This window comes from Canis lupus, chromosome 3, assembly GCF_003254725.2.
Source record: "Canis lupus dingo isolate Sandy chromosome 3, ASM325472v2, whole genome shotgun sequence".
Lineage (NCBI taxonomy): Eukaryota > Metazoa > Chordata > Mammalia > Carnivora > Canidae > Canis > Canis lupus.
Genome location: NC_064245.1, coordinates 40868369 through 40895823, shown reverse-complemented (window position 1 = coordinate 40895823; position 27455 = coordinate 40868369). Strand labels below are relative to the sequence as shown.

Sequence of the window (27455 nt, the reverse complement as noted above, 5' to 3'; positions counted from 1 at the left end):
GGAATTTCACTGGAAAAGCATTAATGGAATTAAACATTCTGGTACATGGGGAGCAAAAGGCTCATGGCAACAAGGAGATAAGTCTTTGACTTGGATTTGGGTTTACTCATGAGCTTGTGGTGTTGGTTCTGGTGTGGCTGTGACAAAGAGCTCCCTAAAAAATTGTGGAGGATCTGGTTTTTTGGACCCAGGTGGACAGTGAGATATGGTGCAAGGCTTCCCAGCCTGGCTTCCTTGTGGGGGATGATGATGATGATGATGATGATGATAGTGATGGTGATGACAGCAGGAGGAACCGCAGCAGGGCCCACCTTCTGCATGCCCACTGCGTGCTGGGCACTGGGCTTATGCCATTCTCATTAGTCCTCATTAATTGTGCTAACACCTGCTGTGGCCAGAACAGCGCTCAGCACACAGTAGGTGCATGAATGGCATCTGCAGGGGCACAGCACTGCCCTTCAGAGAGGAGGAATGGGAGGCTCAGAGTGTCTAGATGCCTCTTTCCCAGTGACAGCTCCAGACCCCCCACCTGACCTCCTCCAGGGCCACACCACTCCCCAGCAGGGAGGAACTGGGTCTCTGTCATCCCAAAGAGGCCCAGGCCTGATGACATGCTACACTGCAGCCAGGACTTCCTTCTCTTCCCTTCTCCCAGCTGTAAAATCACAACTATAAATAACACCGGATCCCAAAGGGGTGTTTTGAGAATTAGCTAAAGGAGGTCGTAAAAACCTCAGGAAGAGGGAAATGCTGCAGGAATGTTTGAGACTTGCACCAGCACAGGTTCCGACAGAGGCGGGGTGGGGGGTGGGGGGCAGCTGGGCTTCCTCCCCGGGCTCTGGGGTGAGCAGGAGACCTGGAGAGGGGGAGCCCTCACTGTCCCTTGTGTAAACTCCCCACCGCTGCCCCATTCTCCAGCTTTGAGGGGCAAGTGGGGCCCCCAACCCAGGGAAGTTCTGGCTAGTAGAGCATGAGGCAGGGGTGGGGGAACAGCATACCCTCATGCTAACTCCATTTTCTGTTTGTGTCTGAAAGGCACTTGGCTGGGGAAATTGTCAAAAGCTCTTCAAAAGCATTTTTGACAGATTTCCCCCGAGACTTGGCATGAGCCATGCTAACGTCGGAAGCTGTTGAAACCTGAAATAGCAGGTTTTAAACAGTAATGAAAAATCCCCACTGTCTTTGCTCCAGCCTTGAAACGGGAAATTCTTTCTCAGACAGACACACACACACACACACACACACACACACACACACCTTCAACTCATACTCCTCAAACTTTTTCCTTTGTATCCTCAGCCTTAGCTTCAGGTTTCCCCCATGTCTCTGAATTTGCAAACTGGCAACCTACAGATTCTGGCTGGGGCACTACAGCCAGGCAGCCAGAAGACCAACGTGACCCTCCCAAAGGCCTGCAAGGGCTGGTGATCCTAAGAGCTCTTGATTGTGCTCTGCGAGCCCAGAGTACAGAGGACCCTGCAGGGCTACTCTCATTGTCCGTCCTTGGGCTGGAGCTGTTACCACTCTGATAGCTTAGCTCTCTCAGCCTATCAGTGACTGTGTGAAAGACCCGTCACTCCTGCTAGAGAAGGCTGGCCTAGTGCCCAGCAAATGCTACAGCCCGTCTCTGGCCTCTTAGCCATGTTGTCACCACGTATATGTACCAGGTGAGGGCAGGCACTGTTTGATGGGATCTGAACCATATTCAAAGAGCTGTTCTAAGACATGAATATTTGATAGGCCCATGGAAGAAATGGGATTCTGATGAGAGACAAGAGATCTGTGGTTGTAGCCAATTGCAAAAAATTGTGCCAGGCATGGGGCTAAGTGCTTTTTACAGATGCCCCACAGAGGGAACCACTAGACTCAGCTGACAGAGGATTCTGTCAAGGTTGGATGAGGCCACAGCAGAGTGGGATGTGGACCTGAGTCATCCTGACCATGCATGCGCCCTGCCCTGGGGTCGCTGGTGTAGCATGTGTTCCTTAGGGGCAATAGCTTCTCTGATTCAATGGCAAGGTTCAGGTAGTGGTTAAAACCCAGGCTGCCATGCAGGGGAGCCACCCCCTCCCTCTGATCCCTCACTCCACACAAAGGTAGCTGGTCTGACAAAGGACACCGGGTGAATGGAGGGGTGGCAAGGGAACGGAATGGGCAAAAGTATCAGCTGTTTGACTCGAGCTCACTTCCATGCAGGCACCTGTCCTGGCAATTTCTGGAGGCTCTGCTGCTCTACAGCAAACTCATTTCTCTCAACTGAGCAGGTATGGGTTCTACACTTTTCTCTGGAACTCCATGACTTGGTGGCAGGCTCTGCTCAACCCATGCAAAGTGCTCCATACCCTGGGATGGGGATGTTCCTGCCCTCTCTCCCTTCTTCCCCTGCTCTGAAAAGCACTGAAATCTGATGAGCCTCCTTTCCTAAGAGTAATACTGAATGGAGGACTGGCTCTCCACCTCCCAGCAGAGTGGTGGCTGCCTCTGTGGTATGGTTTCAGCTCAGAAAAGGGCCCTTCCTTATAGATGTTCAATTTTCCCTTAATAAGGACTCAACTTTTTATTTCACAAGTGAGGAATGAGGGTAGACAACAGGCTGGACCTCAGAGACAACAGATTTATACTAAGGTGTAAATGACTGATATAAAGACCCTAGGGGAACAGGTTTTGATGGGGGTGGTAGTGGAGAGAGGGCAGGTAGATACTTTATGACAAGCATATTCCTGTGATGGTGACAGCTTCAGGCAACTTAGAGTTAGCTCCTTCATATTTCAAGTTAGGAATCTAAGCCTCTGACAGTATTATGCACCTGAAAGAAAGGTAGACTGAGTCAGAAGGCAGGGAGCAGAATTTGGGTGGGGGGGGAAGCTACATCACCTCTCTGAGCCAGTTTCCTCATTTGTAAAATGGGGATGGGGCCAAATGAGATAATATGAGTGAATGTCCTTTGTCAATTCTTTCAGCACTAGTATATGTCAGAGGCCACTGTCGCCGAGCCCGAAAGAAACAGCATCACCCTGCACCAGCAACCCCATCTACAGCTTCCCCAGGTGGAGGATCCCTGGGTCCCATAACACTGTGATCACAGTGGCCCAGGGGGACTCAGCATGGCCTAATAGCATTGACTCCTTGTTGGGACCGGCTGGATCACTGTCCACTCACACCTCCACTGTCCACAACAGGTCTGGCACATTCTCTCCTGAGAACAGGAGCTCAGGAAATGCTGGCTGAATCACACAGGCTTGGTGGCAGGCCCCCAGCATGGCAGGCAGGCCAGCCTTGCAGAGTGGGGTATGCGTCAGGCCCCACAAAAGAAAGGAGGTATAGGCTTTGGAAGTGGTGTGGGCTGCAACACTTTCTGCAGCAAACCTGTCTCACGACACAAGGTCTGTTCATTCCTAAGGTCATGGAGCTGAAACTCCCGTCTCCCAGCTGTTTGGGGAGAGCACAGTACAGTATAAGTGAGAGCCTCTCCCTGACTTCCTGGGGTTCTGCAGCCCAAAGGCTCTTGCAGGCTTATTTCTTCCACTGACCTCCCAAGGCCTCTGGGAGCTGCCCTGATTGCCCCATCATAGTCTGAGGCTCGGGTGGGAGGGGCATACCTGGAGGCTGACTGAGGCTTTGGAGTCAGACCAGCCCCCTTCCACAGGACCTCCCCTGGCACCAGGAAATCAGTGGTCACTTTGATCTCTTTGGGGAAAGTGAATGTCATACTCTTAACCCAGAGAGCCAACGGTTTTCTTTAAAAACACCATCCATTACAATCCCCCCAGAATAATTTGTTTCTAATTAGAAACATCCCATCATCTCAGTGGTGATTAATGCCTCTGGTCTTGAAACTGAAACATCTCAACTTTTGATCAAAAGTCATGCTATTTTAGAAAGAAATGTGATTTCCTTCTTTCCCATTTTAAGTGACATCTCCCTGCCCCCGGGTTGAATACCCGGCATTTAGCGGGTGGAAACAACGATTTGCACACATCTGGAAATAGCTGATATCCCAGGAGGGCAGGTCATTTTTCAAACATGGTAGAGAGTAATAATCCCCTCAGCAGGAATGGGAATGTGAGGTCTGTCCCTTGTACAGGACCCTGGTTGGGTTCTAGCCATTTGCTGACACTGGAGGAGGGGGCCCTGCCTCCCCACAGTTCTGGGTGTTGCTCTCAGGCACCCTTGCCAAGCTACAGGAGGACATGGGTGCCAGCCTTCTCCTGAGGGATGACTGACTTCAGTGAGTGCAGGACAGCACCTGTGGCATGTCCCTGGGAGGCCCCATCCATCACCTCCCTGGAGAAAGGCTTAGCTTTCTCAGCAGGACCTTCAGGCTAACAGATTGCTTAGAGGCAAAATGTCAAAGCTTCCAGATACACTGGTGCTCTGATAGCCCTTGGAATTCGGCTGACTTTCCTTCTGGGCAACTTGTTTGAAGCCTTCCAAGTCAGGCATGTGGGAAGCTTGGAGGCTGGTTACAGAAGAGGGTTTAAAAGTATACCAACCCCAAGTGAGTGATAAGGGGTACTGTCCACAGGCCATAGACTGAAGATAAGATGTCAATGGAAAAGCAAATCTAGTCTGAACAAGTGAAAATGCCAGGGTAAGAGCCATCCAGTGGAATACACTTATGTTGGCTGGTCACCCAGCCAGTGAGGACGAGGATCCCCATGGGGAACTGTATCCTTTACACTCTCCAGAGAAGAAATAGGGGAAAGCAAAGGGCAGATTTCTATAACTACTGTACAGATTTCTGTAGCTGGGCAGGCCAGCCACCCCAGTGATGACAGTGACAGGAGGGAGTAGTGGCAAGGCAAACAGGGTGGAGGGGGGGTCCCACGGTTGAGTTCTGGGAGACCCCTGCACTACCACACTGGCTCCCAGTAAGTTCATGCATACACAGACTTCCAGGTCAGTGTCTGTGGACAAGTTTTCAGCTCCGTAGAACGAGTCCGCCCTGGGCCCCGGCCCTGCCCAGACCTGCTGAGTCCCCTAGCCATGCTGAGTACTCTCCCCAAAAGCTCTGTGTACACCAATCAGATGCCATCAGATATCAGCCCTGGATGGCACCTGAGTTCATTACATGCCATTGATCTTGTTTTTACTGCCAGGGATAAGTGATGAAGCTGGCTGTGGTAAAAAGCCGGCACTGTGGCCTCCCAGTGCCTTACTTTCCAGAAAGCTGGGAGGCATTATTCACCATGGCCTGGCTAGTAAAGAGGCAGGCTGGCTGAAGGCTCTACCTCACCTGGTGTGCTTTGCGTGTGGGAGTTTGCTGGATGGCATACCAGCAGCCTTGACAAGGAGGGGCCCCTGAACAATGGAGGAGGGTGACCAGGAGCTATCAAATCTGGGGGAGCACAGTGCTGAGCTTCTCAGGTACTGTTCACATTCATTTCCTGGTGTTCTGAAGCTCCCTGAACCACAAAGTTCATGGTACTTAAGAAAACAAAAGTATCCATCTGGTCTTTAAAACCAGAATGGTTAGGCTGGAGAAACCCAGGTTCTGGAGAGCCAATGACCCTCTGTAGAGCATGCTGTGGCTCAAAGGTACATCATGGGGCCTCCAAAGTCCTTCTTCATATGGACTGAGCTCTGACCTGGGGTTTGAAAGCTTGGACTCCTCCACAGGTGTGTGGGCAAGTCACTTAATCTCTGAGCATCTACTGCCTTTTCTAGAAAGCAGGGCTAAGGACCTGGCTATAGGGCACAGATGCAGGGGGTATACCTCAAAGAGGAAACAATGCCAGATGCCCTCACACCTGATGGGCACATGCAGCCCAGGCCCTCTCTGACCATTCCTCACCTCTGCTTCCTGCCCTGGGATATCTGGGACCAGGGAGGTCATCCTTCACTAGCACAGGCTGCATTGGAGATGTGACCACGGGACCCTACTAATTCCCCAAGTATAATGACAGCTGTATTCCAATCCACACCTGGATATTTGGAGTCCAGAAAATTCTATTCTGCCTATTACTATGCTGGGTAGCTTCCCTTCCACGTCTTTTGACAAATCTGACACAGAACACTCCCAAATGTCAGATCTTCTGATCAGGGAGTAAATTAAAAGGAGGTGGTTTTGGTCTTCCCCAAATTCGCAGTTATCCAGAAGCTGTATTTTAGCACAGCCAGCAAACTGGAACCTGAGAAATTTGGCTTTTATGCACTCCAGGAATTTGGAGGAGCTTGTATTCTGACTTGCAGGGAGGTGGCATCTCTGCAAAGACCAGATCTGGATAAGTTTTGCTTTCCAATGGCCAAACCAACTATCTCTCCTTCCATAAAGTACAGATACAGATCAAATTACTGCCTGGGCCAGGTGGGTAAATCAAAACACATAGTGTTTAGAGGAGTGTAGTGGGGGTGGATGACCAGGGCCCCAGGGAGAGGCGTTAGGGCTGCTTGCCATGGTGCCAGACTTCCAGACGGGGGCCTAAATCCTGATTTTCACACAAAACTGCCCTGTTTTTAAATATTAGTAACTAATTCCAAAATGCTTAAGATATCGTGTGGGCTACACAAAAACCAGGGGCTCTCGGGCCACAAGTGTGCAAACCTTGGAGTGAAGAGACATCAAGGGAAAAGCAAGTGGGGAGTTTTCAGTTGCAAAGACCAGAAAAGGAACATGGACACACTCTAGGCTGCTGTTGGAAATTTTCCTTAGAAAACTAGACATTAGCAAATGTCACTAGAAATTCTACAGTTCTTGGGGAAGGGTTTTCTAGAAGGCCTACGGCTGGTGCTCACGTGTGATGAGGGTACTTACCTCGCCCTCCCACCCCCACCTTTGGGGAAATACACATCCAAGGTAATAGGTTCACAGGTACCAGGTCAATGAACAAAAGAAGAGCTGGACAGCAAAGAAGTTTTCACATCTGATTTACATTCCAGTAATATTTAACCCTCTCTACAACCCCTAGGCTGTAGGTCAGGCTCCGGAAGATGGCTCTAGCTTTCTGCCACCCCTATCTGCCACCCCCCATAGGGCCCCTATCTGTCTACCCTTGCATTGTCTAGGCCCTCACCCAGGGGTCCTGAAAGTGAAGGGAAGTGCTGTTTGCCCATGAGCCCCCGCAGTGTCTGCCTCAGCCAAGGCTTCCCCTCATGTTTACGAGGCTTTTGCAATGGCCCGTGGCCAAGCCCCCCTGCAGGACGCTGGGGCACAGCCAGCACACAGCACAGGGCAGCCAACTGGCATCCGGAGCACCCCATTTCGTGCTCTAGGGAGCATTGGGTTTCCTTCCCACTGTGTGTGGCACAGGGTCCCAGGCAGGTGCCGAGCTCACAGAGAAAGCAAACCTGCCTGGGAACACTGGGACTGCCTCATTGAATTGAGGCGCAGGGTGATGGCTGAGCTTCTTCTTCCAAGGTTCCCTACGCTGCCGGGCAGGATGGAGATGCTAGGCCTGCGGGACTCACCTTGGACCAGTCCCCAGTTTTCCACTCGTAGCAGCCTGAATAGTCCTCACACGCCTCCTCTGCTCTGGGCCTCGTGGACGCATCGCATTTTCCTTGCGAGTTGGTGCACGTCACAGTTCGTTTTTGCGTCCCTTTGCCGCAGGTGGCAGAGCACTGCAAGACACCGTGTGGAAGTTTAATCCGGTCTGATTCAGCTCATGTTCCTCAACAGCTGTTAAGTCGCGACGATGTGCCAGACCCCGTGCCGGGGACGCAAGGATGAAGATGCTCCTGGGCATCTAGAGTCTGAGCACATGGTCCCAAGCTGAGACTCCAGCCATGTGGCCGGTGATGGGGGAAGAGCACAGGAGTGGGGAGAGCTTGAAGCACTCAGGAGACCAAACAAGGAATTTAGTGGCCCGCTACCAGGTCCACGAGACCCATGCAGTGGATAAATTCAAGGGGTAAATGCTGGTGGTCCCGGTGAAGCCAGGTAAGGACATCAAAGAAAAGATGTCCGAGGCCCCTGGCTCCTCCCAGCTACCTGCACTCTACCTGGGGCAGCCTGGGGCGAAGGCACAGGCTTGGGGTAGGACAGGGAGAGAGGCAAAGCCAAGCTACAGGTGACTTCCATTTAGGGGGCTGGCAAGCTCTTGCAGAGAGCTACAGTGACTGTTTCAAGCGTGGGTGCCAAGAATGTAACAGAGCAATGTATTTTACTCACTTCCCAGGAGACACTGCAAGATAAAGAGTGCTGTGGGGACCCAGATAGGGCTCAAGGATGACAAATCATGTGTGGGCCCTCAGAGTTCATGATTCCCATGCCCTCAGGCAGCAAGAGCCATGGAAGAAAGGAAGAGAGGTGGGGTGGTGGTGTAAACAGGGCAGATCTGCTCCTGGTATGCTCTCCCCCTGGGCTCAGGGAGGAACCATGCTGGGCTCCAAGAGTCCTTACCCACCTTGAAACGAAGCAGAAGGAAGTTCTCGCGGTCCAGACCTATGACCTTGGGTGGCCGGGTCTGACAGCGTGCATGATCTGGCCAGCAAGAGGAGGTGACATGGCCTGCAAACCCAAGGAGCTCTCCGTCCTATTTGCCGGGTACGGAAGCCCTGTCCCCCACCATGGAAGCAAACATGCAACTTGTGGAGATGGTGGGCTGAAGGCTGCTTTCTGCCACGAGGTACAGACACAATGAGACCCAGGCTCCCAGCTGCTGGGGCCCAGAGCTAGGGCGGGGACAGCTCAGGAGCCGTGGGAGCACAAAATGGAGCCTAGCAATGGGAACGTCTGTTTTCTGCTTGCTTGATTTACATATTATATGTATATGTATACACACACACACACACACACACACACACACACAGGAGTGATATTCTTAAGCTACCATAAACTTGATTTTTAAAAAGTTCCACTGTGTCCTCTGGAAAAATGCACATAAAAGACAAATGTTATTCTTTATATTCCTATTATTAACACTTATCCCAAAATGTTATGTAGCTTTATTTTTCCCGTGAGTTCAGTTCAGCTAGTCTAGGTTTTTTGTCGTTGTTGTTGTTTTTGAGACATAGGCTTGTTTTTAAAGAAATACACATGCTTCAGAACTGGTTGTGGTGTCCCCTGGGGGAGCTGGAGAGCATGCCTATTTGGTCCCAGATGTGAGGGGGGGCCTGACTTACCAGGACCTCAGACGTAAGGGGTCAGTCCGAGGCAGGTGTTACCCTCCTGGGCATGATGGGTTGTGGCTGGGAGGGCCGCTGCAGGGAGCCTGGGTTACTGAGTGGGTCATCTCTCTGCTTCTCTGCATGACGCTCCCTGACCATTCATTAGCTCTGCCCTCACCACTTGACTTGTGGGCTCTTCCCTGGCACTAGTACCCATACTACTGGCTCTTTCTTCACTAGAAGCCTACTTCTCACTTCTGCCAGAGTTCCTGCATTGTCTCATTTGATTCTGCATTCTCTGTCCCTTTCCCTTGAATTTCAAATGTCTAGCCTATTTCTTGACCAAACCCTGGCTCAGCCCGTCTGAGCAGCAGCCCATTGGCTGGAAGCCTTAAGTCTTGAGAAATGGGCAGCACTTCAGATGAGGCTTCCTCTGGAGGGACCGAGGACAGGAGACAGTCACTTATCTTTTGCTTCCTTCCTGGTATCTGCTTCTCATTCTAACAAAGCTGGGAAGAAGCTAGGGGGTAGACAACACTGCTGGCTATATAGAGGCAACCCCCTCAACAAAATAAATTTCTCTGCCATGAGAAATTAAAACCCATTTGTTTCCAGAAGAAGAAATATTAGAGGGGCTTTAGCATTGGGGTGCCTGGGTGGCTCAGTTGGTTAAGCGTCTGCCTTTGGCTCAGGGCATGATCCCAGGGTCCTATGTCTGACTCCCTGCTCAGCACGGACCCTGCTTCTCCCTCTCTGCCTGCCAACCCCCTGCTTGTGTGCTCTTTCCCTCTCTCAAATAAATAAATAAAATCTTAAAGGGGCTTCAGCATGTGGTGAAGCAAGAGAAATACCAGTCTGGTGAGCATCTCGTGAATGAGGGCAAGATCTGATTCTAAGTTGAATGTTCAGAAAGAGGCATGTGGCTCGAGCCTGGACTGAGCCGGAAAGTGACTGATTGGCACCGACACTATTTCAGCATTAGGATCAGCTACACACAGAGATAGAGACGTGAATAAGTTCTATTTCTTTAACTCTTGCTTCAATCCTCTTACATTTTCCAATCTGGTGTTCTTTAATGCTACAGTGATAGTTGATAATGTCAGGCTTGGTTATTCTGTTAAGGACATTTTTTTTCCTGTGAGAAAGAGTCTGAATGGAAAATTTATGGCTTTGATCTGATTAAAGTGTAAGTCTTGTTTAGATCAAAAGCCAGGTGATCAAGGACCTCAGGCTCATGGTGGGGGTGGGACAGACCGCATGCCTGTCCCCACTCCTCCAGCAAGTAACCTGTTCCCTCCACAAGAGGTCCCTTGAATATTTAACATATAAACCTAAGCACATATTAAAAAAATCAAAAATTTTAAACTCTCTCTTTTCCCTAACATAAACAGCAGGTTAGAGACTCAGGTCTTTAAATGGGTATATGTCAAGGTCCATCTGAAAGGTAAACCTCATTTCAGAGCAGTCAAGGGCAGACTTTTCGTTCATTAAGAATGGGCTGAATACTTTCTTATTCAAAATAATTCCAACTGTTTGGCAATAAAAGGGAACTTTAAAAATATTTTCCACACTGAAGAGTGTCTTGGATTTAGCCTTTCTGACTTTCCTAGAACACAGTTAATGGAGGACCTGAGGGAAACTTGCCCTTTATTCAGTTATTTTTTTGTTTTATGGCCAGTCAAAATCATTAATGCAGGGTCAACACAAAGCCTTGAAGGATGATATTACCAAAGATAAAATATTTCCAGAATTAATCTTCAAAGTTAAAACTTAAGGCTTAACTGACCTCTTTCCAAAATGTTTTATGGCATGAGATGTGTGACTCCAATTACATACTAAAAACTGTCCCTCCCAGTGTCTGCTTGTCTCTTATCATCTACAGAGACTGACACAGAGTTCAGAGAAAGCCTTTGAAACCACCTTCCCAATCTGATCACACTAGAGTTCCGATATACCAAAAGAAAATTAAAAGGTCAGTTGGTTGGTTGGTTTGTCTGTCTACCTACCTATCTAACTACCTATCAACCCCCAACTCGTTCACCCAACTACTCAACCACCAATCCATCCAACCATCCAACCAACCATCTTTACATGAGAATTTTCAAAGGAAATGGGATCAAACTGCAGTATATATTACCAAAGCCACAAATGATCAAAGACATATTTTCCATGTTTGTTTAGCCACACTGTGTCATCTCAGATGGAATTTAAGAGTATGTGAGTGAGGATACATCTTTTGGTTATCTGAGGGCTGGCAAGGACTGTGATACTTGGGTTTGAGTCACAAAGACTATAGAGGGAAAGGCACCATGTTGGGATCCCTGTGGACAAGACCCAGGGGCCCTAGTGCTGTGTTCAGCATTGGCAGCAGCCCAGACACCCACCTGTGACCACTCAGAGGCCTCCCAGATGGATAGGCAGTCCTGGCCTTCGCAGCTCTGCACTGGTGCTGGCCGGGGGCCCGGGCAATAGAGGGGCCGTGTGGTGACGTGGGTACCGTTCTGCAGCTGGTATACACATGTCACCTCTCGATGCTGGATGCCCTTCTCGCAGGTTGCTGAGCAGGGGCTCCATGGGCCTGCCACCCACCTGTTCAGGAGGAGGAAAGACAGGAAGAGAATAACTGGGTGGGGAGGCCAGCTTCCCCAGAGGGCCTTCCAGACACATCATGGAATCTTGGGCCTGTAGGGTGAGGGAGGGAAATGTACTCAGAGAGCTTTGCAGTCAACTTTAGGAATAATTCTAACTATTAGAGCAGAGGGGGCCACATGAGTTGAGTGGTTCAATGGCTTATTCAAAACAGAAATCCTACTGCGTACAACACCTCTCTGACAGATTGAATTATTGTTCCCAAGTGGTCACTCTCCTTTTAGCGGGATCACATATCCCACCCACTGTCTACAACATGCTTTGTTCAATGGGGTGTGAGTGGACATGAAGCTGGCCATGTCCCAGCAGAAGCTTTGAGTGTGATTATGTGGTTTGGCTCTGCTTCTCTCCATTTCCTGCCCTCTGACATGAGAATAGCAAGTCCCAACATGGGATGCTCCGACAGCTGAGTTCTGTAATAACAGGACACTGTTGTAAGCCATTGAGATACTGGGGTTGTTTTTCACTGTGGCAAAACCTGACTGGTACAGCCCTTGACAGAAGATGCTCCAGTGCCAGCATGGACACATCAGAACCAGGTACTCCCGGCTTTCTAAAGAGTGGAGGGCCTTTTTGGGTGGGGACTGTCACTCTTGAGGAGGCAACCTGTGGGCTGTGATGAGACCGATCTGTTGAAAGTGCTCAACTAAAACTTGGCCTACCTCCCTTATACTTCAATGACCCCAGTTCTACCAGAGTCTCTGCTGACCTCAGGGTGTTAGAAAGAAGCTGAGAAGTTGGAAATCATGATTTCTCAGGACACAAGTGGGGCTTTGAATGACTTTTCGGGGACACAAAAGGACTCTCTCCTACTCTGGTCCCTGCACGAGCCTTGGGTCCTCCTAGCTCCCAGGAGCTCACCACTTGACAAAAAGGCTCAATCCATGGATGGTCGGCTCTGATAGCTGTTCAATTCTTCCTCTTCAGTTGGAACAGTCCTAAGCACCTGAAACCAATCTGATCATGCCATCCTACTGTTTAGAAGTGTCGGTAGTGTCTTCCCACTGGCAGGGTTCTTTAGGGGATACTGGATGGTGCCAATTCCCCCTCTTCATCTCCAATTCCAGCTTACTTGCTCATTCATCCATCCCAGCACAGCATACTCACTGAGGGTTTTGCATGTGCCAAGCACTGTTCTAGGTTCTGAAGATAAGGCAGGGAACAAAACAAAGCCCTGCCATCTGAATCTTACAGACAGTAAACCAAGGAATGATATACAGTGGAACATAATACAACTGACCATATACAGGGTGTATTATATATGAATAGAGAAGATGCCACATGGTGGTTAAGTGCTTCAGAGAAAAGTAAAGCAGTATAGGACAGACCAGGGAGGAGGTGAGGGGTGAGCGCTTAAGGTGGCAGGGATGGCCTCACAGATAAGCTGACGTGTGAGCAGAGTCTAGAAGGAGCAAGAGAGTAAGTCATGTGGTTCCTTGGGAAAAGACTTCCAGGCAGAGGGCACAGTGGGTGCAAAGGCCCTGGGGAAGAACATGCTGGAAGGGCTGAGGAGCAACCAGGAGTCCAGTGTGGCTGGGGGAAGGGCGAGGGAGGAGGGGCAGAGGGAGGAACATGAGAGAGGACAGGGTAAGATCCTTCAGGCCCTGGCTGGTCACTGTGATTCTTGTTCGGATAAGATGCATTCCTGAAGGGTCTGGAGAAAGGAGTGATGTGGCCTCCAGACTTGGAGAGGGTCACTCTGGCACTGGGCAGATACCAGTCTACAGGGCAGCAGCAAGAAGACCAGGGAGAAGGCTACTGTACCAGTCCAGCAGGAGAGGAGGGTAGCTTTTACCAGCTAGGGGGTGGTGGCAGTGTTTGGGCTAAATGTTAAGAAGATGGAGCTACCCAGGCCCCTCTCTCCACCCCTATATTATTCCTCCTCATCCCTTAGAGCAAGCTCAGGCCACCTCCTCTTCCAGCCCCCTTGGTAGAGCTCATCACTGTCCTCCACACCCCCAGGGACTAACTCCAGGGAGGCCCCTCTTCCCAGACCCCTTGGCTATGCTGTAGGATGGCAATGACTGTGCCTACCCTGTGGTGTGAGGACAAGGGACATATTGCCTGTAAGTTGCTTCCACCAGTGCCTGACACACTTAAGCCTGTATAATTCTTAGCAATTGTTCTTTAATTCCTCGGTAGGAGATGATGAAGTCCCAGAGGGCAGTGAGCAAATCTTGCCCCCATGTCAGCACCTGACAACTGATCAACACCATAAAAACTAAACCAAATCTTACCCATTTCTCCTCGTTCTGCTCTTTGGAGTAACACGATTGCCTTCTTAAATACTTAAATATATGAAGATAGCTCTTTTGTTCCCCCTTCTAAGCTTTCTCTTATCTTGATCAAAATAATTTGCATGTGGCAGATTCTGAACCTTTGGTTCTAATTTTCTAATCAGTCACTACTGTTCTCAAAATGGATTGCTTTATGTGGGCAAAATAGCCCAGATGTGGTACGAAAGCAGCAGGAGAGAATGTGATGAGTTTCTCCCTCTTTAAAGGGAGGCTCTGTATTTATTAAAGCCGCTCAGCTCTAAAAAACACTAATTCTATTTTTCAAGCAAGCAGACTGCACCTCTGTTAGCTCCTATGACTTCTCTTTTTTCCTCCTGAACTGACTCTCAGCCAGATCTCCTCTGTCCTGACATTTTGCAGTTGATCTTGTGCATACAAATGTCAGGCTCTAGGTTAGACCTGCTCAGTGCTACCGTGGGGAACTCCAATGTGAGAAGAGTTTTGTATCCCCCTCTTGTCTTTTGTATTTGCTGTGCTTTCTGGGGCCAACCTGGAGCAGGACCCCTATGTCACACTCATGGGAATGTCACCTGCTGTGCATGTGCATGCTGTTGGCCGGAAGGTGCCAGTATCTCCATCCCGGAGCACGGCCAGAGCATGTGCTCTAAGTGAAAATGCAAGGTGACTTGTGTCTACACAAAGGTCACATCCCGGCAGCTGGGAGGGGGCAGGGATGGGGAAGAGCTGGGAGAGGTTCAGCAGTCTTGCCTCAGACATCTCCTATGCCTCCTGTTCCATCACTGACTGGAAATGTCAGAGCCATGGGGATCAGATTCCCGTAGAGCTCTTGCCAACCTTCCCTGTTTTACTTTCCTTTGCCTCTGGGATCTCCGGTGTATTTTAGGTGCTTTGCGAAAGGATGACAGAATGGAACACAGCCCATGCATCCCCTTGTCCCTTTCCAGAATAATCCTTTGACCCCCCTGCAACATTCCTCCTTGCTGTTGCCCAGAGTCTGGCAGAAGAATGGGTGACATAGCCCCAAGCATGTGCAAGCATGCATGAAACTGAACTATGGTCTGCCCTGCTTCCTAAGGGGGCGGGGGGTTTCTCTGTCTCCTGGAGCTGTGTAAAAGGGGTTCCCCCACTCCCCTCCTTGGAGGGCTAGTTACTGTCAGGCATACTGGGAACCTGGTGGGATTCAAAACAAGCCCTGTCTGAGGCCAAGGCAGCCTCCTCAAACCACTGTGGTTCTCATGGATGATGGGATGGGGTGAGAAGGGGGCACAGATGTACTCCACACCTGCAAGTCACATATGGGGCAGCTCACGGCACATTCCTAGCTCTCTGCCCCATTGCCCTTCCTTCTCCCACTCCTACTTCCCAGCTCTATACAGGGTTCAGGACATACAGATGCAAATATGGCACAACGCCTCAAGAACAGACAACCAGCCAGCCAGCCAGACCATTAGTGTACGAGGCTCACTGGGCAGAGATGAGCACAGGGCTGCGGGAGCATAGGGAGGCATCTCACTCCAAATTGGGGTGAGTTTGGGGGAGATGATATCTGAGCAGATCCTTAAAGCACAAGCAGACGTAGCTGGAAATAAACTCAGCTGTTGTATATTGTTTTAGTCAGGGGGCCCTGTGTCATTCTAATACGTGATGGATTTAAGAACAGTGACAGGAGTGTTGAATCACTATCCTGTCACCTGAAACTAATACTACACTGTATGTTAACTGGTTAAATAAAAACTGAAAATACAAAGAGTAATAGGAAAATATTTGGGTGCTCTGGTTCATGGAGCATTATTCCCTATAGCCAAAAGTAAGCCAAGTGGGTCTTGGTGGATAAATGGATAAACAAAATATGGCATGTACGTACAGTGGGATAGTATTGATAGTATTCAGCCTTACAGAGGAAGGACATCTTGTCACAGGCTGCAGCATGGATGAACCTGGAGAACATTATGCTGAGTGAAATAAGCCAGTCACGGAAGGACACATCCTGAATGATTCAACTCAGGAGAGGTGATGGGAGTAGTTAGATTCATTGAGAGGAAAACAGAATGGTAACTCCCAGGTTGGAGGGAATGGGAAGTTTGTGTTTAATGGGTGCAGAGCTGCACTTGAGCAAGAGGTAGAGTTCTGGAGACAGTCTGTCGTAATGGGTGCAAAGCTGTGCCAAATGTGCCTAATGGCACTGAACTGTACACTTAACAATGGTTAAGGTGGTAAATTTTATGTTTATTTTATTACAATTTAATTTAAAAAAGTGATGGTTAGTAATAGGGAGTAAATACGTGAGAAAGGGACAAGGAAGTGAAGCGTTTCCCCACCCCAGGTAGGCAATGATGAGAGAGCTCTGTGCACACACCTGGTAGCCATGAGGCATCTGTGCAGAGCATCCAGATGTGCTTGCTGCAGGTGATCAGAGCTACTTTTCAGCTAGATTATTTTTTTTCCTCCCAATCTTGACAAATGGACAAATACCTCAGTGAGGTGTAGGAAGAAAAAAAAAATGACTTTCTGGATACTTTGGTTTTGGTGGCTAAAAGAAATCATTTCACCAGAACGAGTGGGGCTGCAGGAAGCCCGGGCTGCAGGGATGGGCAGTGGGACAACACCATGCAAGTAAACATCAGAGGAATATCCTATTAATTCCAAGTCCAGGAATTTGAGAAAGGAACAGCTATTCCATAAAACAATTCATATGGCAATGACAACTTTAGTGCTTTTTTTAAAAAATCATGTCCCCTAAACACCCTAATAGTGACATGTATTAGCTAAGTTTGAGTTTGCAGATCTTAAAAGCAGTATAACTATTTCTTGAGGAAGCCACCATTCAAGCTGCCCTTCCTCAGTTGCTCTGGAGTTAGGAAGGACTGGATTCCTTTCCTGTCCAGCAGGAAACAGACTCTGGTCCTCCACACATGCTTCAAGTCTGAGCATCCCAATCAGCTCCTATCTGAGCTCTTGTATTCTTATTTTTGTTGCTGCTGTAGCAAATTACCATAAATGTAATGGCACAAGGCAACAGATTTAGTATTTGATGCTTCTGGAGGTTGGAAATCTGACATGGGTCTCACTGGTCTAAAATAAATGAACTGCTCCTAGAGCTGGTTCCTTCTGGAGACTCTAGAAAGACTTGCCTTTTCCAGCTTCCAGGCGCTGCTCTAGTTCCTTGGCTTGTGGTCTTTTTCCCTATCTTCAAAGCCAGCAGGGTCAGGTCAAGTCCTTCTCACACTGTATCGTTACAACATTCTTGTCTGCCTGCCTCGTCCACTTTTAAGAACCTTTGTAATTGCACTAAACCCATGCAGATGACACAGGATAATCTCTCTATTTTAAGGCCAGCTGATTAGCAACCTGTATTAGTTTGCTAGGCCTGATGAAGAAAGTACTACAAGTTAGGTGGCTTAAAACACTAGAAAGGTATTCTTTCAGAGTTCTGGAGGTTAGAAGTAAAAAATCAAAGTGTCAGTAGGGCTGGTTCCTTCTGAGGGCTATGAGGGCTCTGTTCTATGCCTCTCTCCTAGGATCTAATGACAGCTGGCAATCCTTGGTGTTCTTTGGCTTGTACATCTGTTACTCCAATCTCTGCCTCTGCCTTCACATGGCGTCTGCCCTGGATCTTTGTATCCTTACATAGCTGTCTTTCAAAGGACTCTAGTCAGATTAGATGAGGGGCCTACATTACTCCAATATGACCTCATTTTCACTAATTATAACTGTAGTAATCCTATGAACAAGGTCATGTTCTGAGATACTGAGAGTCAGGATGTCAATGTGGTTTTATTTTGGTGGGTGGATGGGGTCATGATTCAATCCATAACACAACTTTAATTCCAACTGCAAGATACATTCACGAAAGCAAAAGAAACAAAAGCAAAAATGAACTATTGGGACTTCATCAAGATAAGAAGCTTTTGCACAGCAAAGGATACAGTCAACAAAACTAAAAGACAATCTACAGAATGGGAGAAGACATTTGCAAATGCAGATAAAGGGCTAGTTTCCAAGATGTATAAAGAACTTATTAAACTCAACACCAAAGAAATAAACAATCCAATCATGAAATGGGCAAAAGACATGAGCAGAAATCTCACAGAGGAAGACATAGACATGGCCAACACGCACATGAGAAAATGCTCTGCATCACTTGCCATCAGGGAAATACAAATCAAAACCACAATGAGATACCACCTCACACCAGTGAGAATGGGGAAAATTCACAAGGAAACCACGAATGTTGGAGAGGATGTGGAGAAAGGGGAACCCTTTTGCACTGTTGGTGGGAATGTGAACTGGTGCAGCCACTCTGGAAAACTGTGTGGAGGTTCCTCAAAGAGTTAAAAATAGACCTGCCCTACGACCTAGCAATTGCACTGCTGGGGATTTACCCCAAAGATACAGATGCAATGAAATGCCGGGACACCTGCACCCCGATGTTTATAGCAGTAATGTCCACAATAGCCAAACTGTGGAAGGAGCCTCGGTGTCCATCGAAAGATGAATGGATAAAGAAGATGTGGTTTATGTATACAATGGAATATTACTCAGCCATTAGAAACGACAAATACCCACCATTTGCTTCGACGTGGATGGAACTGGAGGGTATTACGCTGAGTGAAAAAAGTTGGAGAAGGCCAAACATTATATGGTCTCATTCATTTGGGGAATATAAATTATAGTGAAAGGGAATAGAAGGGAAGGGAGAAGAAATGGGTGGGAAATATCAGAAAGGGAGACAGAACATAAAGACTCCTAACTCTGGGAAACGAACTAGGGGTGATGGAAGGGGAGGAGGGTGGGGGGTGGGGGTGAGTGGGTGACGGGCACTGAGGGGGGCACTTGACGGGATGAGCACTGGGTGTTATTTTGTATGTTAGTAAATTGAACACCAATAAAAAATAAATTTATTATTAAAAAAATTCCAACTGCAACCCTCTGATTTCCCTCATTTCCCTTTGACATATAACTCAGCATATTCATGAGTTCCAGGAATTAGGATACAGACATGTTCTGGGGGGCATTATTTTGCCTATCACAAATCTATCACATTCACAGTTCTAAGAAATTTCAGCTTCTATTCAAAATACACTTTGTATTCAAATCTTGATATTTTAACTAGGTAAAGACCTCGTGAAATCTGCTGAAATGTGACTTAGTTGTTACAAAGAAAGAATGGCATATTCAAGATCCTATTCTTTTGACAGTCATTTTATGTTGAATATAAAGTGAATCCCAAATACAGACACCAGGTCATTCATTTTGAACAACCTCAAACTGAAAAAAAAAGGTGTGAGATGTATTTCAACACAAGAGGTGTTCAAACTAACAAGTGCTGTGTCTGTGGGATTTGGTCAACTTTATTCATCTCCAAAATGCATCAGTAAGAAAGATCTGGCACTGGTTGAGCACCAATCTGCACCTATCTCTGTGCCAGGGATGTTCCCTGCATTAGCTAAATTAACCAAAGGAAGGAAATAAGATGCCTGTATGTGATAAACTGAGCAGTTGTTCTGGAGACAGACAAATACGAGCATAGATAGGCCACATGTAAAACATCACAGCATAAAAAGAATGATGGGAAATAGACTAGAAGCTCCAAGAAGCTGGGATCCCTGGGTGGCGCAGCGGTTTGGCGCCTGCCTTTGGCCCAGGGCGCGATCCTGGAGACCCGGGATCGAATCCCACATCAGGCTCCCGGTGCAGGGAGCCTGCTTCTCCCTCTGCCTGTGTCTCTGCCTCTCTCTCTCTCTCTGTGACTATCATAAATAAATAAAAATTAAAAAAAAAAAAAAAAAAAAAGCTCCAAGAAGCTGCAAGGCAGGTTACAGAGAGAATGGCTACTGTATAAAGTACAGCTGCTTTGATCGACTTCAGCTTATATGTCCCCCAGACACATGAGTGCCAACTTTACGCCAAGTTCTAAACCAAGGGCTGGGCACTTGGCTCAGTGTCCCTGCATTCACAAAGCTCAGGCCAATGTGTGGTCCTTGAGGAGAAATAGAAACATATAAACAGACAATTTATTCACTATCTGATAAATGCTGTGGAGAAAATGGAGCTTGAGTTGGGTCCAAAGTAAAGTTGGCCAACCAAAGAAGCAGGCCTCAGTGCTCTCATAGGGAGAGCCTACCCGTGATATGCCAAGGAGTGAGAGAGTGCAGCTGCCCAGTTTGGGATGGCTGGTTCTCACGGAGTACTTAAAGATGGGTGGGAGAGAAGTGGCCTTGGGTGTCAAGAACCTTGGTGCAAGATGATGGCTTTCACTGAGGCAGTGGTGGAGAAATGGAAAACAGATATAAGACTACTTAAGAGTGAAGCTGACAGGGCTTTGGGTATGTGGGGTCAGAGACAAAGGACGCAAGAGTTATGCTTAGGATTCCAATGGGCTCAGAGGAGGCCAGTTATGCTTCCACTCTGAGGGAGAAGATGTGGCCTGGGGGCAGAAAGGTGGGCATCACTTTGAGAGGGTCAGGTTGAGGCGGCCACTGGGTAGCTGAGTGGTGCTAGGAAGGATCAGAGGTATGGTCTGGGGTGGAGACACAGGGTGGGAAGTCATCAGCAAGAAGGTCATGGTAGAAAGCAAGGTAAGGAAAACTCCCCCCAGGAGCTTCTACAAGGAGAAAAGAAGACAGAGGACAGATGGCAGGGGTGGAAATGCAAGCATCTATGATTGGAATAAGGAGCCAGAGAAGGGGCAACCAGCAAAGCTAGGGAGGGCAGGAGGACTGTTCAAGAGATGCCAGGCAAGGTTAGGTTGGAGGAGGCCTGAGAAGTATTCTCTGGATTTAGCCACAAGGAGGTGTTACTGACTTGGGAGAGGCCCCAGGAAGAAGGAGATGCCAGTGGTGTAAATGCACAATGGAATGAGGGTAGAGAAGAGACACTTTGTGGATGCCCCTTAAACAAATCTGGTTTGAAGCCTACTGAGTGGGCTCTATAGATCTCAACCTTGGGATAATGCCCAAGCTTTGGAAATGAGGCCTGTCCTCATGGTAGAGGTAATGGAGTCATCTCTTCACTCTCACTGAGGCTCTGGTCAAGTGGCTGCACATGGAAGGAGCATGAGTGAGAGGGGACATCTGTGTGAGAAGGGAAGTGCTGAGAACTGAGGGGTGGAAGCATCCAGAACAGACAGGGAGCTTCCTCTCATGGATATGTCTATCTAGAAGGGCAACCCCTGCCCACTGGCAGAAATTCAGGAAAAGTCATCCTGAGCCAGATGGCAGAGCAGGTGACCTGTCAGGGACCTGCCAATATCTAAGACACAGGTGGCTAGCAGGGGCAGAAGGCCAGAGACCAGGTGAGTAGAGAGAATGTGTGAGGGGAAGGCTGGGACTCAGCCAGGGCTCACCACCATCTCCACCTTGGGATGTGGTGGTAGAATCCAGGCCAGTTGTCTAGTCTAGTTTGCTAAAGGGTCTGACCTTTGACAAGAGTGATCTTGTCTACCACTAAGCTAGGAAGGATTCAGGAAGTGTGATTTGGAAAGCCAGATAGATCAAAGCTCTCTCTTCTCATTTACTCTCTACCAGAAGAAAATGTGTAAGCATAGGCTCACATTTTCCCTCTGGTGGGTCAGCTCTGTATTCTATATGGGCATGGTCACCCCTCTGCTTTGTGATTTGGTCCTTCCCCACCGCCATCTTGCTTTGCACCAACAGAACCACCAGAGGAAGGCTGCTCAAGGCCAGTGGTCTTGTGTCAGAGATGGAAAAACCACCTGGAGAGGTGGCCAGGTTGGCCCAAGGCCCACCAGTAATTAAGAGGCGGAGGTCTTCTGTGTCCCAATCCAGGGCTTTGTTCTTTACTTATACAATTATGCTTCAGGTCAGGGTACACCTGACCACCTTCATCAAGATGCATTGTAAGTCAAGGGTGCCCACGTATTTTAGTCATACATTCTCAGATTCTCAGGAGCCCACATTCAGGACCTGGACTTGGATCTTCACTCCACTGACTCACCAGCCATGTGGTCCTGGGCAGGTCAGTGCTCAAGGCTGTTTCCTCCTCTATAAAATGTCAGTACCAGTTCTCATCTCACAGGCTTGTTGGAGGATTGGTCCAGGTGGTCACTGTGACATGGTCCAGGCCCAGATACTAAATGCAAGGTAGGTATAGCTCCTGGAGAGATGGCTGGCACAGAGGATGCCCCAAGGAGTGGGTCTCTTCCCATCCTCCCTGGACAGGGCTGCTGTCCATTGGGCAGTGAGAGTGTGGCCAAGGGAATGCAGACATCTTGCTCTGCTTTCCCACGGATGACAAGGCCTTCCCCAGGGCGCCCGAAGTTTCGGTCACCACGCTATGCTACATGCCTAGGGGTGAGGACACGTGGCAGAGGCTGGCTGGCCAAGACCTGGATCTCCCGGGCCCCTACCCCATAACACCAAGGAGGACTGGAGGCAGCATCAGACTCCCATCTGCCCGAGTGGCTCTTACTGCTCAAGGCAGATTGAGGCCAGCAACTCCGTTAAGAAAACAATCAAAATACAACTTTAACATGTGCCATTTATAGTCTCTGAAGATATGTGGCTGCTTTTATTGAACAGATGTCTGTGAAAGAAGGAGGGGGGTGAGGAGCAAGGACTGGGACTTCACGAGCTCAGCTGTGATGTTATCCCGGGGGAACGAGAGGGACGCTTTACAGCTGCACATTTTGTTTCAACTCAGCGTTTCTCCATCTAAAACTTGAGAATTATGAGTTCTCATATACATTTCCCTGAAAAGTAATATTATTCGCATATTTGTTTTTTGAGGGAGGAAATGAAAACCTGAAAGGCATAATGAGGAATGAATATGCTAGTCTGTGAATGTGAGCTTTTTCTGGGCTTGAACTCTCTTAGGTCAGTCCTGAGAATCAAGATGGGTGACTGGCCACGATCTGAGAACTTTCCACATTTTCCTGAAAAGATCTTTGAATCACTGTGGTTAATTCTCATTTTCTGGGGAAAGAATGACAAAGAGAGGAAGGGAGGGAGAGAGGAAAGAGGGAAGGAGGGAGGAAGGATGGAAGGAAGTGGGGAGGAGGGAGGAAGGAAGGAGGGAGAGAAGGAGGGACTTCAACACTTAGAATACAGTTGAAGGGGTAATGTTTTAAAAATGGTTTCTCTTAGAGGGGGTGTGTGTGGGGATGGGTGAAATAGGTGATGGGGATTCAGAGTACACTTATGATGAGCACTGAGTAATGTATGGAAGTGTTGAATCAGTATGTTGTACACATGAAACTGATAGAACCCTGTATGCTAACTATGCCGGAATTAAAATAAAAAAACCCCCATATGCCTTAGCTGTCATCTTCCATGTCCCCTACCTCCATCCATCTCAGCGCTAGGCAATCACTAATCTACTTTCTATCTTTATAGACTTGCCTCTTCTGGACATTTCATATACATGGAATCCTATAACATGTAGTTCTTTGTCACTGGTTTCTTTTTTTTTTTTCTTTTTCTTAGCATAATGTTTCCAAAAGCCATGTATGTTGTAGCATATAGCAGTACTTCATTCCCCTTCATTGTTGAATTGCATGGCTATACCACATTTTATTTATCAGCTCATCAGCTGATGGGCATTTGGGTTGTTTCCATGTTTTGGCTATTATGAGTCATGCTGCAATAAACAGCTGTGTATAATTTTTTGTGTGGCTAGATATTCTCATTTCTCTTGGGTATATTCCAAGGAGTGGAATTGCTGGATGATATGCAGACTGTATGTTTAACAAATTGAGGAATGCTAGACTTTTCCAAACAGCTGCACCATTTTGTATCCCTGCAATAGTTCATGAAGATTCTAAGTTCACCACATCCTTATACACTTGTGCTATTGCCTGTCTTTTTTTTTTTATTATAATTATAGTCATCCTAGTGGGTATAATGTGGTATCTCATTGTAGTTTTGTTTTATCATGGCAAAAGATACATACCATGAAGTTTAGCATTTTAACCACTTTAACATGTACAGTTCAGTGGCATTAAATGCATTCACATTGTTGAACAACCATCACCATCATATTCCAAACTTATATTCTTCCCAAATTGAAACTCTGGACTCATTAAATAGCTACCGGGGATCCCTGGGTGGCTCAGCGATTTAGCACCTGCTTTCCGCCCAGGGCATGATCCTGGGGTCCCAGAATCGAGTCCCACATCAGGCTCCCTGCATGGAGCCTGCTTCTCCCTCTGCCTGTGTCTCTGCCTCTATCTGTCTCTCATGAACAAATAAATAAAATTAAAAAAAAAAAACACAAAAAAACCAATAGCAACCTATTCCCTTTTCTCCCCAGTCCCTGGCAACCACCATGTGTTCTGTCTTTAGGAATGTGATGACTCCAGGTACCTCTTGTAAGTGGAATCATACAGTATTTGCCATTCTGTGAATGGCTTACTTAGCATAATTTCTTCAAGGTTGTAGCATATTGTAGCATATGTCAGAATTTCTTCCTTTCTTGGGGCTCCTGGGTAGCTCAGTTGGTTAAGTACCTGACTCTTGATTTTGGCTGCGGTCCCGGGAGGGAGGCTCCGCGGAGCCCGGGAGCAGAGACACTGCGGGAAACCGCTGGGCCCCACAGCTTCCAGGAGTCTCCGCCCCCGTTTGCTGGAATATCTTGACTGCCCCAGTTTAAGTATCCTTTTATCTTAAGACTGAAAACCATCCCAAAGAACAAGAATGAAGACAAACTACCATCTTTTAGGCTTAAAAAAAAAATCCAAACAGTGTCCAGAAGGTCCGGTTCACGGGCCTCGGAGCGATGGACGAGGAGGTGGCCGGGGGCACAGGGGGTGGCAGGGGCGCGGGGCGTGGGGGCCGCGGGCCACTTACTCCTGAAAGGCTTTTGCCAGAACCAGAATAGTTTTTGATCTATTTAGAGTTCACTTTTGTCTAGGGTATGGGCTAGGAATCCCAGCGTCCACTGCATCGTTGTGCAATCGGGGGCTGCGACGCAGACCTGGTGACGGTGGCCCCGCTCCTCGCTGCTGGGCTGCCAGCGACCAGGCCGCCGGCCCCGCGGTGTCCTGGCCCCGGACGCGCACGCGCACTTTCCATTCAGCTGTCAGGGGCGGGCGAGGCCTGGCAGGGGCGCCGGGCCGGGCCGGGGCGGGGCGGGGCGGGGCGCAGCTGGGGGCCACCGCAGTCCCTCCCTGGCGGCCCGGCCCTGCGCCCGGTGAGCGCGCCTCGAGGGGTGTGCGAGACGGTTCACCCACAGACGCCCCGAGATGGAGTCTGTGATGGGCTCTGCACCCAGCAGGGAGTCTGCTTGAGATTCCCTCCCTCCCCCTCCCCCTCCTGTTTGCATACTTTCTTTCTCTAAAATAAATAATTTTTTTAAAAAGAGAATTTCTTCCCTTCCTAAGACTGAATAATATCCCATTTTATGGATGTAATACATTTCATTTATCCATTTGTCCACTGATGGAGACTTTGGGTTGCTTCTACCTCTTCGCTATTGTGCATGCTGCTGCTATGAGTATGGCTATACAGTTTTTTTTTTTTTTTTTTTTTTTGGAGTCTTCACTTTCAGTTCCTAGAAGTGGAATTTCTAGATGATATGGTAATTCTGTATTTAAATTTTTAAATTTTTTGAGGAAACACCATACTGTCTCCCTCAGTGACTGTACCATGAGATATTTCAATTTAGCAATGCACAAGGGTTCTAATTTTCCCACATTTTTGCCCAACACTCATTATTTGTTTTTTGAAAACTATCCTAATAGGTATGAAGTGATTATCTCATGATTTTGAATGGCCTTTCCCTAATGATTAGTGATGCTAAGCATCTTTTCATGACCAGTTTTATCTTCTTTGGAGAAAAATATAACCAAGTCCTTTGCCTATTTTTAAATTGGGTTGTTTTTTGTTGTTGATTCATAGGAATCTCTCTCTCTGTCTATTCTAGATACTACTCTTTTATCAAATATATGATTTGCAAATATTTTTTCCCATTATTTGGACTGCCTTTCACTTTGTTGATAGTGTCTTCAATGCATAAAAGTTTTTAATTTTGTCAAGTACAATTTATCTATTTTTCCTTTTGTTGCCTGTGCTTTTCTTGACACATCTAAGAAAACATCATCAAATCCAATATCATGACACATGGTTCCTATGTTTTCTTTTAGGAGTTTTATAGTTTTATCTCTTACTTTTAGGTCTTTGGTCCACTTTGAGTTAATTTTTTGTATATAGTATAAAGTAAGGGTCTAACTTCAATCCTTTGTATGTATTTACCATTTGTTGAATTTCATTGTTTGATTTGTATTTCCTTGGTTGATGATATCTATTCATGTGCTTGCTGGTCATTTGTATGCCTTTGGAGGAATGTCTATTCAGATGATTTGCCCATTTTTATTTTTATTTTTTTATTTATTTTTATTTTTTAAAATTTATTTATTTTTTATTTTTTTAAAGATTTTATTTATTTATTCACGATAGACAGAGAGAGAGAGAGAGAGACAGAGAGAGAGACAGAGATACAGGCAGAGGGAGAAGCAGGCTCCATGCCAGGAGCCTGATGCGGGACTCGATCCTGGGACTCCAGGATCGCGCGCTGGGCCAAAGGCAGGCGCAAACCGCTGAGCCACCCAGGGATCCCGGATTTGCCCATTTTTAATTGGATTGTCTTTTTATATTGAGTTGTGTTATTTATACATTCTAGATGTAATGACTTTATCAGATATATGATTTGAAAAGTTTTTCTTCAATTCTCTGAATTATCTTTTCACTTTTTTGATGACTTTGAAGCACAAAATTTTTAAGTTTGGATAATGTCTAGTCTTTTGTCTTTTGTTGCTTGTGATTTTGCTCTCATATCTAAGAAGTTATTGCCTAATTTGGAATCAGGAAGACTTATGCCAGTTTTCCTATAAACTGTAAAGCTTTAGTTCTTACACTTAGGTTTTTGATCTATTTAGAGTTCACTTTTGTCTAGGGTATGGGCTAGGAATCCCAGTTCATTCTTTTGCATGTAAATATCCAGCATCTCAGCATAATTTGCAGGTAAGATTAGTCTTTACCCATTGCAATGTCTTGGAATCCTTATCAAAAATCAACTGACGGTGAATAGAAGGGTTTATTTCTGGACACTCAGTTATATCCTATTGTTCTTTATGTTTCTGTTTATGCCAGTACCATACTGTCCTGATAACTCTAGCTTTGCAGTCCTTTTTGAAATCAAGAAGTATGCGTCCTCTACCTTTATTCTTATTTTTACAGGTTGTTTTGATTCTTCGGGACCCTTTGCAATTTGACATAAACTTTAAAATCAGCTTGTCTGGTTTGTGCAATAAAAAACAGCTGGAATTTTAATAGGGACTGTGTTATAGCAATATATACCTATATTTTATAGATATAATGTAATAGAGAATAGGAATGTAATAGAGATTGTGTTATAGCAATAGACCAACTTGTAGAGTATTGCCATCTTAATAATAATTAAGTCTTCTAATCCATGAACATGGGATATATTTAGATATTTGTTACTTTTTCTTTCAATAATGTTTTGTTGCTTTCAGTGTAGAAA

General features: G+C 47.2%; 1 protein-coding gene across 1 annotated transcript in view; it reads right to left on the bottom strand.

Moving 5' to 3' along the window:
* The window catches only part of ADAMTS17 (ADAM metallopeptidase with thrombospondin type 1 motif 17), a 326151-nt gene that overhangs the window by 10526 nt on the left and 288170 nt on the right, over positions 1–27455 (bottom strand). Inside the window, exons 20-21 of the mRNA XM_025436907.3 lie at positions 11433–11637; positions 7408–7560 (exon numbers count right to left, since the gene is read on the bottom strand). Of these exons, the coding sequence (XP_025292692.1) occupies positions 7408–7560; positions 11433–11637 (358 nt within the window). The remainder of the gene's footprint in view (positions 1–7407; positions 7561–11432; positions 11638–27455) is intronic.